This window comes from Chelon labrosus (genome assembly GCF_963514085.1).
Source record: "Chelon labrosus genome assembly, chromosome: 5".
Lineage (NCBI taxonomy): Eukaryota > Metazoa > Chordata > Actinopteri > Mugiliformes > Mugilidae > Chelon > Chelon labrosus.
In genome coordinates this window covers 7735855-7749367 of record NC_140341.1, presented here as the reverse complement: position 1 = coordinate 7749367, position 13513 = coordinate 7735855, and the positions used below count along the sequence as shown (strand labels likewise).

The window sequence follows — 13513 nt, the reverse complement described above, 5'->3', positions numbered from 1 at the left end:
AAGGGAAAGTTAATTGAGGCCCCCAGAGAGCAACGCTTCCCTTTTTTTATTTTTTTGTAATTATCCTTTATCTCTCCGAGCTGTGGTCCTTTTCTATTAGCGTCTGAATGAGCCTGGCTGCGTTTCCGACAGAAAAATGTCCTGCGATGAAAGCGAGAAGGACGTAGTGGGACGAAGAGAGCTCTAAGGACGATTATGAATTTGGACAGGAGTAGACTGAACCAAATGCTCTGGAAGGAAAGGAAGAGAGAGACGCGCCCGAATAGTTTAAGAGGAACCGACAGATAAATAAAAAATGTAAGACGAGGCGACGACTTTCAGCAAATTTAAACATGCTCTGAGTTCAGCAGGAAAGTGTAAGGCCTCCATGGTAAGAGGAGAAAAAACAAAAAATAAAAGTTATATCGTGCTTTTTCTAACGGCACTTACAGCCCACGGCTCGGTTCGTGATTCATGACGGTGCTTGTAGATGAATCAGACGGTGGAAGCCACAGTTGAAACCAGTCCATGTCAGAGAAATACCTTCGTACATGTGCTCTCCTGTTTTTTATAGGTTTTCCTACTTTGGAATCCTGAAGGCTGAGCCCAGACTTTTTCTTTTACAAACATGATGCGTCACGACTAATGTCCCGCAGCTTTTCACAACACATTAATAGGAACAAATCAGTGCTAGAAAGCTGCACTGTCTGCCAGACGTATTAATCTTTGACTCCGATTAAGCGATTCAGTCCTTGAAGTGCTGACATTTCATCTTTTCTCCTCACGTCAGCTCGTTTCTCTACTATTTATATTTTCTCTACCCAGACTGTAACGACGCCTTTTGTCCGTCCAAAAAAAAATTAAGAAAATAGATTTTGCAAAGTCATTATAGTTTGGACTATTCTACAAATCCGGATTCTTACTGAAGCCACATTAGTGTCCGCTTGAAAATCCACGACCGTCTGTGGATTTGAATAAAATAATTTGAAGAAAATCCAGTTTAACAGATTCAGTGTGCGGCATTTCTTAACTTTAAGTGTTATTTTAAAGGGGAACTACTGTTTTTTACAACCTGGACCTTATTTCTGGCATAAAATACGGTCGTTTAGTCACCCATATAACTTTTGTGTAATTTGTATTCCTTCAGGACATAATTAGATCAGCACTGGTGCCCCAGTGGGAGTGACTGGGGCACCGAAACGCAGCCTCTAAATGACGCATTATCTGGCTGAGGCTGCGTTTCGGTGCCCCAGTCACTCCCACTATATGGATATACGCAGATCTAAATATCTCACGAAGGACTACAAATGACACAAAAGTTATTCGGGTGTAAACTACCGTATTTTATGCCAGAAATAAGGTCCAGGTTGTAAAAACAGTAGTTCTCCTTTAAGAGTGAGCCACTTCTTTCTGTTAATTTGCCCCGGATGTCATACCAGCAGCTCAGAATTCAATAACATTATAATAATATATGAGAAAGAATAGCTGGAAAACTTCACATTTGAGAAGCTGTAACCAGGAAATGTTATGTTTAAAAAAAGAAAACGGTTTTAATCAAATATCAGAATGCCACTGAGCCTATTGACTGTTTGTTTCAGCTTTAATAATGTCAGATCTTTCTAAGACATTACTTCAATCCAGTTGAAGGAATAGAAGTCTTGCCATCTACACTGATCAGGCATAACATTATGACCACTGACACAGGAGAAGTAAATAACATTGACCATCTTGTGACAATCCGGTGTTCTGCTGGGAAACTTTTGGACCTGGCATTCATTCATGTGGATGTTACTTAGACATGTAGCACCCACCTAGACCAGACCAGGCACCCCCACCCCATAGCAATGACACTCCTTGATGGCAGCAGGATGCAGCCTGACACACAAAAACACTTTAGGAACAACTAAAAAACATGAAGAACAGCACAAGGTGTTGACCTGGCCTCCAAATTCACTAGATCCCAAACTGATCAAGTATCTGTGGGATGATCCACAGAGGCCCCTCCCCTCAAAGCCCACCACTAACGACATTCTGTTACCAGACGCCACAGGACACCCTCAGAAGGCCCATGTCCATTCTCTGATGTGTCACAGCTGTTCTGGAGGCACAAGGGAGACCTGCACAATATTAGGAAGGTGGTCATAATGTAATGCAGGATCAGTGTATACTAGTAATGCTCAGTCAATAAATGCTGGAACAGTCTAACCAAAGTTTCATGTAGGTCAAACACCTAGGGGTCTGTTTCTGTAGCTCTTACTCATGTAGGTCGACTCAGAGTCGTACTGTACCAGTCATGCAGCTTTTGATTAGAAAACAGGAGCTCCGTGTCTCTTATGACGAGACAAAAAAAAATCTGAACCGGGACGCCGAGCAGGTTTATTTTAAATGTTTTTCTCTTCTCTGTCCGCCCGCAGCAACAACGGCGCGAGCGCGAGATGAGGAGGCAGCAGGAGCGCGAGCAGCGCCGGCGCGAGCAGGAGGAGAAGAGGCGCGTCGAGGAGATGGAGCGGCGCCGCAAAGAGGAGGAAGAGCGCAGGAGGGCCGAGGAGGAGAAGAGGAGGGCCGACCGAGAACAGGTACGAGGAGCGATCGCAGAGGTGCTCGACACTTCCTTTAAAATCAGTTCAACGAGTCCCGAAGAGAAAGTAAATCTATTTTTATTTTGTTTCTTCACGTCATGTCTCATATAAACTCTGTAGGATCTTGCAGGGGATGTTTCATGTTCTTAACATTTTAAATTGTCCCAATAAAAAGATTGCCAAGTTGTGATTTATGTTTTGAGGAGTTAGAAGAATAAATCCCACCAGTTGATGTGGATTGTGTTTTATTTTATTCTGTTTGACATTTATCCTTTCAGTTTCCTTTACTTTTGGCAGCCTATTCGCGATTTTATTTGTGACGTGTGATATGACCGGCCGTGTTTGATTGACAGGAATATATCCGTCGCCAGCTGGAAGAGGAGCAGAGGCACCTGGAGATCCTGCAGCAGCAGCTCCTCCATGAACAGGCCATGCTACTGGTGAGTGTTCGACAATAAATTACGATTATTATTCTTTCTACGAGCGTTGGCCCCATTCTTTTCTTTTCCTCTTCTCTAAATCTACATTTCCTTGATTGTATTTCCATCCGTTCCTCAGTCCCAAGTGATTCTGTTTTAACGTTCCCACAACTCCCAGGTTGTTAAAATCCATAATTCAGGTACTTATTATTCCTCCATTACACAAGATTTCCTGAGATCTTTCTACGCTTTTAATTATTTTTTTTTTTTGGGATCATCTCGTGACTTTTCTAGATCCTAGTGGAGCCGTTAACAGCTGAGGTCAAAACATATAATGAGCATTCTCAGGTTTCTTGCTTGGGAAGTCGGGATGTTTACGGGGCCCTCAGTGACGGTGACGTCGTCACCGGGGAAACCAGTCACCCGACGGGAAGAGAGGGCTTCCCCTCGTTTTTTTTGTGTTTTTTATTCCAGATGTTCCAGCTCTTGTGCAGAGAAGCTGGGTTATTTGCGGTGGGTTTATATGACTAGATGTTTTTATTTTTTTTATTTTTAATGGATTCTGTCCCTCTGGGGGCCACAGAGGATATTCACATAATGAGAGGATGTGACCAATCACATCCTCGCTTCCAGCCTCACGCCATGACTGACATATTGGCCGTGCTCGTTTATAGTCACCATTCATAAACCTTTAGTGTGAAAAAACAAGTTTCTCTTACGTCATGGTTGGCTTTGGCACTACGAAATTGTCAGGGCTTTTTTTTTTAAAAGTATTAAAACATTTGCTTTGAACATTTTAAGAGAATCCTTTTTATGTGATTGATTTTACAACCTCTTGCTTTATAAAGAGGCAACGTCTGCCTGTGGGCATAAAAACCATTACTGTATTAATGCCTCAGTGGTTTAATCACTTTTCACCAAGATGAAGTGGTGTAACAGGCGCGCATTATGCCCCAAACCCCCCTTTTTTCGGGGACCGTATGAAAACTACAGGAGAGGCAGTGACTGTTAGCTTAACCTTTTAAAAAAACCCAGAAGTTATTAGTATTTGCTTTATTCTCAACTAAAGTGTAAGTTCAAACTTAGTATATTTCGGAGAAAAAGGTTTACATCGCATCCCCAACCATTACTGGTTTTGAACCAAGAGCTACTAAATTAACAGTTCAACAAAGATATTATAGTTTGGCATCTACACCGATCAGCCACAACATTATGACCACTAACACAGGAGAAGTGAATCACATTGACCATCTTGTGACAATTCAGTGTTCTGCCGGGAAGCTTTTGGACCTGGCATTCATTCATGTGGATGTTACTTAGACATGTAGCACCCACCTAGACCAGACCAGGCACCCCCGCCCCATAGCAATGACACTCCTTGATGGCAGCAAAAACGCCTTAGGAGCAACTAAAAAAAAAAACATGAAGAACAGCACGAGGTGTTGACCTGGCCTCCAAATTCACTAGATCCCAAACTGATCAAGTATCTGTGGGATGATCCACAGAGGCCCCTCCCCTTAAGGGCCCCCAGTAACAACACTGTTGCCAGGCACCACAGGACACCCTCAGAAGGCCCCATGTCCATTCTCTGATGAATCACAACTGTTTTGGAGGCACAAGGGAGACCTACACAATATTAGGAAGGTGGTCGTAATGTCATGCCTGATCGGTGTGCATATGATGCATTTAACTTCAGCAGCTGTAGTCTAATGAAAGAATGTCTCTTTAACCTGACACTTTGCTAAGAAATAGCAAAATAAAGTCAGATACAGATTGTTGATGATTATAATTTTTTTAATGTTCTCGCACAAAAGACAAGTTATTCATGTAATGACTGTGATGAAAGTCTTTGGCCTTTTGAAGGGTAAATCACATTAGAAAATAAAGAAATCGAATAGAAACTGAGGCCCTATTCTTCTCAAGATAAACCTTATTACCCTCCCTAACACTCCCTCCCTAATTATTTTCATACAGTCTCATAGCTCCGGTCACGGTGTCACAGTGAGGTTTACAGTTTTGTCTAAAGTCAAATCTCTTTCTACAGTGAAAACATTCTGTTTGCTTGAGTGGATTTGACATGTGACTCTACATTGCTGTTAGAGTTTTGGAGATCCTAGAGTCTGAGTCCTGAGTTCTCATCCGAACGGGTCCCTAAACATTAAACTGCTGCAGAGCCGCAGCGTTGTGTTCCCAGCCTCTTTTCTGTCAGTGGCTTCTGCTTCAACCTGACCCTCCCCTGTACTCAGGAGTATAAATGGCGGGAGCTTGAGGAGCAGCGTCAAGCCCAGAAGCTCCAGAGGCAGCTGCAGCAGGAGCAGGCCTACCTGCTGTCGCTGCAGCAAAACCAGAACCTGGATAGTAGCAAAACGGCCCAGCAACAGAGCGGCAAACCCCCGCAGAACCCCGAACCTGACAGAGCAAAGCCCCTGCAGGCCGCCCCGGAAGCGGACGTGGCAAAACAACCGCAGAACCCGGACTCTGAGGAGGCGCGGCGCAGTCCTGAGTCCAGTCTGGAAAAAACCCCAGAGCCCAAGCCACCTGTCGCTGACTCTGAGCCGGTCAGAGAGGTGAACCTCGCAGCTCGACGCCGCCGCTCTGGCTGCTGTAGAATGCTTCCTCTGCTTGTGTGTACTCACTCCCACTGCTCTGGGCGTGCTGTGTGTACATGGTGGTGGCTAGCGGATGGTGTGGGATGAATGGACGCTTTGTAGACGTGACTAGAAGTTGTTATCTTCTTCTAAACTCACACAGTCTAATCATTAAGCGGGTCCAGGATCCTCGAGACTCTTCTCTCGTGCCTGGTTAACAAATACAAGGAAGGTTTTTCTGCTCTCCTTCAGGTTCAGTCTTATTCAAAGTAACATCAGCATCATCAGGTTACACGATCAGCTCGTGCGAAGTGGTGTAGGTGTCATGGATGAATCATAATTTAATTCCCTTTCATTCATAAATCAGTGCCTGAGTGCAAAATTGATTAATTTAAAAAATATTAAATGTTTAATTCTGATTTAATCATTTAATTGTCTAATATGATCAGCTGTTCCCATTTATAAAAGTCTGGAAAATCAATGTTCAGCAGGCTATCACAAATGCTAATTGCTATGCAGGTTTAAAATAAAAATATTAAGGCGATCATTGTTATATTATTATGCATAAAGCCGGGAAAGCTCGACAACGCTCACCTGAACAGCTCCTCCTCCTCCTCCTTGGCAAAGGTGACCACCGCTGCTATAATTAGTCTCGCTGTTGTCTTTGTCACCGCATTAATGAAGTTACTAGAGTAATGAGCTTCCTCATTAGTCCTCCGTGTGTCCTACCTCCACCCCGTTTTGGCCTCCCGGGGTTCCTATTTAGTGAACCGGACTCGGAAGCACCTCGCTCACCAGGTGGTGATTTTAGGGTTTTAGGACATTCACAAGGCTGACAGATTTATTTATCGGAAGGTGATTTTCGTTCAGGGGATTCAAAGCACGGAAGGAGCTCGGAAAGTGAAGGGCTAATTGTTTTAACGTTCAGCTCGTTGTTTGAGGACGTTAAACGTACCGGAATGATAATCCTGGTTCAACTTAAGCCTATCTGTCACATCCTTCTCAGTAAAGACATCGCTGTAATCACAAAGTTATGTATAATAGGGTAAAGAAAATGCAAATAGAAAGGATAAGAGATGCATTTGGACAAATTTTGACCCAAACCCTCTGCTTCTACTTTGAATCAGTGTCCTGGACCTCCCTGTGTGTCCTAACCTCTCTTGTTTTCACCTTGAATGAAAAATGCATGACACTCTCCCTGGTCATGGTGCTCTCGTCCTTCTGTCAGAGATGCGGGAACGTGGCGCCAACAATAACAATAACTGCCCTTGAGGAGGTGCTTTGTCGTTCCCGCTGGCGTGCCTGTATCAGCAGACGACTTTCTCGTACTACTTCTAGTAAAAAAAAAAAAAAAAAGAGTTGTGTCTCTTCTCTGTTTGAGGAAACTAACAAACGGTAGCGGCTGACGGCTTCTGTCCTTAATCTGCTCCTGTTTGTTACTGACACGCATGCAACCGAAATCCCAAACCGTCACTAAAGCTGCTGCTGCATGTGTGCGTGTTCTCCTCAGGCTGACGAGCGATACCGGAAGAACATCCAGGGTTCTCCACAGGCAGCTCAGACCAAACCACAGCAGCCTCCAGTGCCGCCGCGCTCCGAGTCTTCATACCCCAATGGGAACTCGGCATCTGAGGCGCCGGCCATGCACCGGCCCGTGGAGCCACAGGTAACAACGAGTCCCCTACTCTTATATTATTCCTTCTTTGTTTGTTCACAGCTGTTGGGCATCACTCTGAGTTGGACAACTGAACTGGAAGTGACTCTTGTTGTGTCTAACACTTTGGTTTGAATCGGACTTTGCTATATCTATCCTTCTGATGTGTGTATTTATTACACTGCTAACGTTTGCTTCTTTCACTCAGCACCTGGAGTAAAACCTTTTCTTGAAACTTTCCAGAAACTTAATTTTGGCTCCCCAGGCTGCACATGTTGTGACAAGCAGCCTAATCAATTCTGTTTGGCCGTAAATCGGCCGTTGTAATTAGAGGATGCTGCCAGCTTACGCAGGCAGAGAGTGGAAGCTAATGTCTCATCAGGTCAGGCTGCGCTCACAGTGAATGGATTTATGATGCTATAATTTAGGCAACGTTGAAAACTTGAACCTGCCACATATGTTTGGCTATTGTTTCTTTCTCTCAGGTGATTTCAAACATGCATTTTTTTCTCCTTCCTAGATATCTGTGGTCTTGTATATCAATTGCATCTTTTAAATAAATTCAGTTTTGAAACTGCACGAAGGGCCAGCGTGTGGGATTTAGTGGCATCTAGTGGTGAGGTTGCAGATTGCACCCAGCGGAATAATCCCATGGTGGTAAAACTGCTAAAGGCTCTCTCTAGAGATGGTGTTTGGTTTGTCCGTTCTGGCCCTACTGCAAAAACGTGGCATCACAACATGGCAGGCTGTATAGAAGAACTAATAAAAACACACTATATTCCATTTCTGCCGCTAGATCCCCCTATAAACCTTACATGCTGGTCCTTTAATTCTCTAAGCTAACAAAGGATTTTTCGTTTTCAGACACAAAGCTGGTGGTTGGTTGTTTGAAAAAAAAAAAGAAGCTTTTCATCTAAAAGAATTCTCCCTTTTTAACTAAACCTTGTGACAATGAAAATGATTTCTCTCTTTGAAAATGAACTCCTCGATTGACAAGCTGTCCTCCCACTTGAAGTTGCAAACAAAAGTGCTTTCACCGAGATGTGGAATTATCTCAGTCACTTTGTTCCCCCTGGATATGAAAAGAAATGACGTACAACATGAGAATATTTGTCTGCTGTTATGCTGTCTTGGGTTTGAACTTCCCCATTGTGTGCCTGCGGTTAAAAACATCCATAATTCATGGGCTTCCTAAACTGCAGCGGGGTGAATCAGGCGGCATTAGTCACTTTCCCAGTCGAGGGTTGAACTCGCCGAGCATGAATAATCACGGTTCATTGAAGTCGGTCTGTTTCGAATATGTCACACAGATTAAATTATACAAAAAAGATGCTGTAACTTGGTAAAGGGGGAGGGAGGGGGGTGATGATGATGTAATTCATAACCGTAATGTTAAAAGTGGATTAGTCAGTTTTCGCTCATTATTGGAGTCATCGGGCTCAGATGTGGTGCTGACATGAGTCTGTATTGTGGCACTTAAGGTCATTTGATTAGAGATGATTCAAATGTTAATTTCCAAGGGGCTACAGTCATAGATTTTGCGCTACTAGAACTGTCAGTCCAGATCTCATGGAGAAAGACCCAGATTCCAGCCCAAAAAGTTGTACAAAATGTTTCAAAGCAGCAAACACATTTCTGATATGGACTTATCTGACAGCTCTGTGGTTGAGGTATGATTATGTTTAAACCATAGACTGTATAAAGATGGATGATGGAACAGCTCCTCAACAGTGAAGCCAAAGCAAGTAGAGCTCCCCCTGGTGGTTAGCTGAAGTATAGGTTATAAGCTCCACCCCCTCCATGTTAGCGGATGGGACTTGACCCAAACCAAAACATTAAAATACATGTCAAATAATTTTTTTCAAGGATGGTTTCAGCCATTTTAGGTAGTTAATATAATGTTGATGCATGTTCAAGCGTCAATTTTTCAGACAAGTTTCGTTTTAGTTATTTGACGTGATAAAAACACGTTGACTACCAGTTGCCATGCCAGCTGCTCCGTGAAGCGGTCACGTGGATCCGTGAGAGTTGGAAAAAAAAAAAAAAATAAGTACAGTGTATAATCCAACATTTCTTTGTAACCAGTGGAGGCAGAGCAGAGTGCAGTGTTAGTCAAACGAAAAAGCGGGTGAATCTGGAGGAAATGTGGGCGGGGCATCAATATCGTGGCTAACTTTGGATCCACTCTTGGACCATACTGATCAGACTCTGGTTCTAAACTTGCAAGATTGGCGCCAGCCCCGGATTCCCCCTGAAAGTAGCGTCAGTTTGGCCAATTCAAGGAAGTGGGGACGCATTGTCCATATTTATATACCGTCTATGGTTTAAACAACTAAAGCTAATAACGTGAAGTAAAGGAGAACACTGTGGTCATGTTTAAGGTGAAAGATGGGATGTGGACGTCATTGTCCACTGTCAGAGTTGCATGCTTTCTTGCCCCAAACATGAATGTGCATGCCGTTTGTCCTAATGTGGTTCTGCCTGTATATATGTTGGCATGACAACCCTTTCTTTTGCCTTGTTAATGCAATTAACTTCAATGAATGAGCAGAGACTAAATTCAAAGCAGAACATACATGAATAATTTACTTAACTGAGGTTTAAAAAAAGAAGAATAATGTTGTGATTACTGATATAGTATTTTAATGTACCTGTTTTTCGCTGAGGTGCCAAAAACAGAAATGTTACAGATGACAGACAAACAGACAAACAGATAATTTCCCAAAGGATATTAAAACAAACGTCTCCATATAATTGTGTTAGGATTAATCAACCTTCATGTCTTCATTCGCTGCCTGTGCATTTTGTTGTTACTGTCTTTCTTCTTTTTTTTTCCTGTGTCACTCTCAGAAATCAAAAACATGACATGATACCTTCTGACACTCAGGCGGCCAGTGTTTTTATCAGTTTATTAAAACACAAAACACACGAGATCTTAGAGTGGAATATCTGCTCCTCAAAAAAGAAATGCAGCCTGAGTGACCACAGGTATAACATGCATGTACTTTCATTTTTGTGAGTGTGCCCTCCCTCCTCCTGTTGAACCTGGGTTCTTTAGGGGCTCTGCAGAGATTTGGAGACACATAATTCAACGTACGACTCTCAGAAAAGCGGCTAAAAAGTCTTATTTCTAAATATATATAGGATCGGATTTAACTGAGGAGTCCTTTTATGTGTTGTTGGAATCAAACTTTAAACTCATATCAGGTATTGTGGTGTTAAAATAGGCCTTTTATTTAGGATCAGATGGATTGACAGTGTCTAGATTATAAATGAGAGCATATGTGGCCTCAGATTACCAGATTTGATAATCAAAGCATCTGAGCTGAAAGAGTATCTCCTCTAGCTCCTTACACACAGACTGAATGTACTGTCACCAGCTTGAGGCTGCAGCAGGAAAAGGTCAAATACCCCGACAGCAATTAAATATATGTCTTCTTTCTTCTACTTAATAGCTCTGTAATAAATCTTATCATTTAATTATAGTCTCTAATCTTCATCCATGCCAACTGCACGTCTTAAATTATACGTACATGTACAACAAAACCTTTTTAGATGAATCGTGTCAGCAAGCAGGAGTTAAATGGTCGGCCCTATGTGACATCTGGGCGTTCTACCATAAAAAACAGGTAGCAGAATTTATTATTTATTATTCTTTAATAACATTTATACTCGGGATTCACAGTCTATCACAGTGCATACTGTTAAAAAAAAACATATTTTACTTCTTGATACCACTATTTTTGCAACCCTGGTGTCATTTTATTCAGCAAACAGCGTAGAGAGCTCCAATCTGACAAGCCCCTAAAGAGACCCTGAAGGCCCCGTCCTTGTTTGACTCCTTGTTCTGCATGCAGACTGACCTGTGCTCCCCGATGTGTTCTGTTTTTGTCGTCCGGAAGGTCCGCTCCCATCTGGCTGCTTTAAAGAGCAGCAGCAGCGTGGCCTCGTCGTCAAACTCCGCCGCCACCGGCGCGACCCCGCCCGTTGTGTTGCGGTCGCACTCCTTCAGCGAGCCGCTCGCCCCTAGCTTTGAAAATCTGCACCTTCACAACCATCACCACCACCCTCCTCCTCCATCATCATCATCATCACCCTCCTCCTCCTCATCAACGCCTGCACGCACTGACCCACAACCCCATCCCCAGCACAGGCCCTCTCCCCATGAACCGACCCCTTCAGAGGAGGTGCCGCCCAGGGTAAGGACAGGAAGAGATGTCCCTGGTGTAGTCTGGTAGCAAGTAGTTAGAGTCTGGACACAAATTTCACATTTGGGACAATGGGGCCTGACTGATTATGCAAAATCTATATTGCATAATTCATTTTCTATTGAATTTTCTTTTCTTGTGTTGAAGAAAAAAACTCGTAGGAGACTTATAGATGATTTAATTAAATTCACATTCAGTTTGCATAAAAAATGTTGCAAGGATCCAGTTGATTTTGCAGCTTTAAATCACCGCTTTTCACAAAAACAATACTCCACCTTAGGTTGTTTGAGCAAATCCAATATTGATATCATGAGAAAGAAGAAGTTGTTTGTTATAAATCAGAGTTGGCACAAAGAATGCTAACTTACGAAGCACAACAAATCAGCCTGTGTGACCTCTTCTTGAGCTGTGTGCACTGAAACAATGCTGCACACTAGGACAAGTTGAGACGATGATGCCTTCTCTTCCCACCACCACACTAATTTAGACTTTTAACTGTACGACCGCAAAAAGACATAAAAATAACGACGCAGGGAGCGAGGCGAAGCGAGCAAAGATCTGCACCAGTTTTTCTTTCCCATAAGATTGTATAGGGTGTTGGGTGCTATGGCTATAAGTATAGGGGAGGACGGGGGAAAGTTATTTGGCACTGCCTGCACCCGCGGTCAGTCTGAATCGAAGAGCCAAAGTTAGCTGTCCACAAGAAAAAGAAAAACGTCGGTTATAAACAACAGAAATGTTGCCAAGGTGAATCACAACTCAAGAATTAACTGTTTAAAAACGTCTCTCTGAAGCATCTCACCAGCAACATTTCAGTCTTTAAACTGTGAGGACTGACCTTTCAATAACACCGGTCCACATTATTCCTGTTTTGGCTGAAAGATCTTTTCTGCACGGCTGTTGTTGTTTCTGCGCTTTGGATGCTACCAAACACTGCTCCTGGCTTTACTGAACTTACATGTGACTCATTAAGGGGGGAACGTGACTATGTGTGAGTGTGTGAGACAGTTTTGTTTTGCAGTGATGCTCCAAGTGAGCTGAGTTTTTTTTTGACGGGGTGGTGCTTGTGTGCTGGTCTGCAGATTCATGCATAGGTTGATAAGAAGGTGAAAGAGCAGCAACAGTGTAGATGCCCATCATCATATCAGTGCTTATGGGTAATCTGGCTGATTAACGGTTGCTGTCCGAGCTGTTGGGTGAAATACTGTATTTAGTGTATGCGCTGTACTCTGAAAGCACACTCATCCCCACAGAGTGTGTATGTATAAGCTGGTCACTGTTTTTATCGTGAAAGGTTCCAGTCAGAACTACATCCAGGTCCCCGGTGTTGTCAAGGCGAGACTCGCCTCATCACCACGGCAACGCAGCACACAGCAGCCACGCCGTGCACCGCAACGCCGGCAGGTAAACTGTCGTGACCCCCCCCCCCCCCGCATTTCACCACTTTTACGTAGAGCCCTACAGCAACCTCACTCCTCTGGTCACTGTAAACCTGACTCTATTTAAAAGTACCCTCTCTTCTAATATAAAGTACCTGATCTAAAAAGTCTTGTGGTTTGGAAACACACACATGGTCAAAATATAAGAAAGGATTTCCAGAGAATGGTGTTGTATGAATTAATATATTGGATATTTGTGGGATAGCATGACTTTTGTTTAGAATTATTTTTATTTTAGCTAACTATATTATTGCAACCCGTATGGTTTCAAACAGGAATCTCACTTGGAAAATAAAATGTGGAGATTTAAGTACAAGTAGTTAAAAAGGGCACAAATACTCTCATATTGCAATATTGAATACAAAATATAGCCATTAATGTTTCCGTGCTTGCTCTGGGGGTTTCAGGACGAGTTTTGTAAAGCAAAAAGACAATTTGTAGTGTTACTGACGCTATATTAACAAAACTGAATCAAATAAAAATAAACATTTTAATTTCAGTCGCAACAAAAAACATATCAAGAATGAAGTAAAACTGGGCCCAGTACAGTGCTCAGCGGGACTCCGCTCGTTATATATTTAGAGGAGAATACTTTAAGCAGCTACTTTGTGCTTGCAGTCCTTGCAGAAATGGGCTCTGAAGTAACT

The 13513-nt window shown here is 42.9% G+C and overlaps 1 protein-coding gene across 3 annotated transcripts in view; it reads left to right on the top strand.

Moving 5' to 3' along the window:
• LOC311487888 (mitogen-activated protein kinase kinase kinase kinase 4-like) overlaps positions 1-13513 on the top strand; it is a 105342-nt gene that overhangs the window by 74414 nt on the left and 17415 nt on the right. The window contains exons 13-18 of one of the 3 annotated variants that reach the window (XM_084544298.1): positions 2394-2555; positions 2912-2998; positions 5224-5544; positions 7076-7231; positions 11122-11418; positions 12722-12831. In XM_084544298.1, coding sequence (XP_084400424.1) covers positions 2394-2555; positions 2912-2998; positions 5224-5544; positions 7076-7231; positions 11122-11418; positions 12722-12831 — 1133 coding nt within the window. The remainder of the gene's footprint in view (positions 1-2393; positions 2556-2911; positions 2999-5223; positions 5545-7075; positions 7232-11121; positions 11419-12721; positions 12832-13513) is intronic. The other 2 variants (XM_084544297.1, XM_084544299.1) reach the window with 2 other exon arrangements.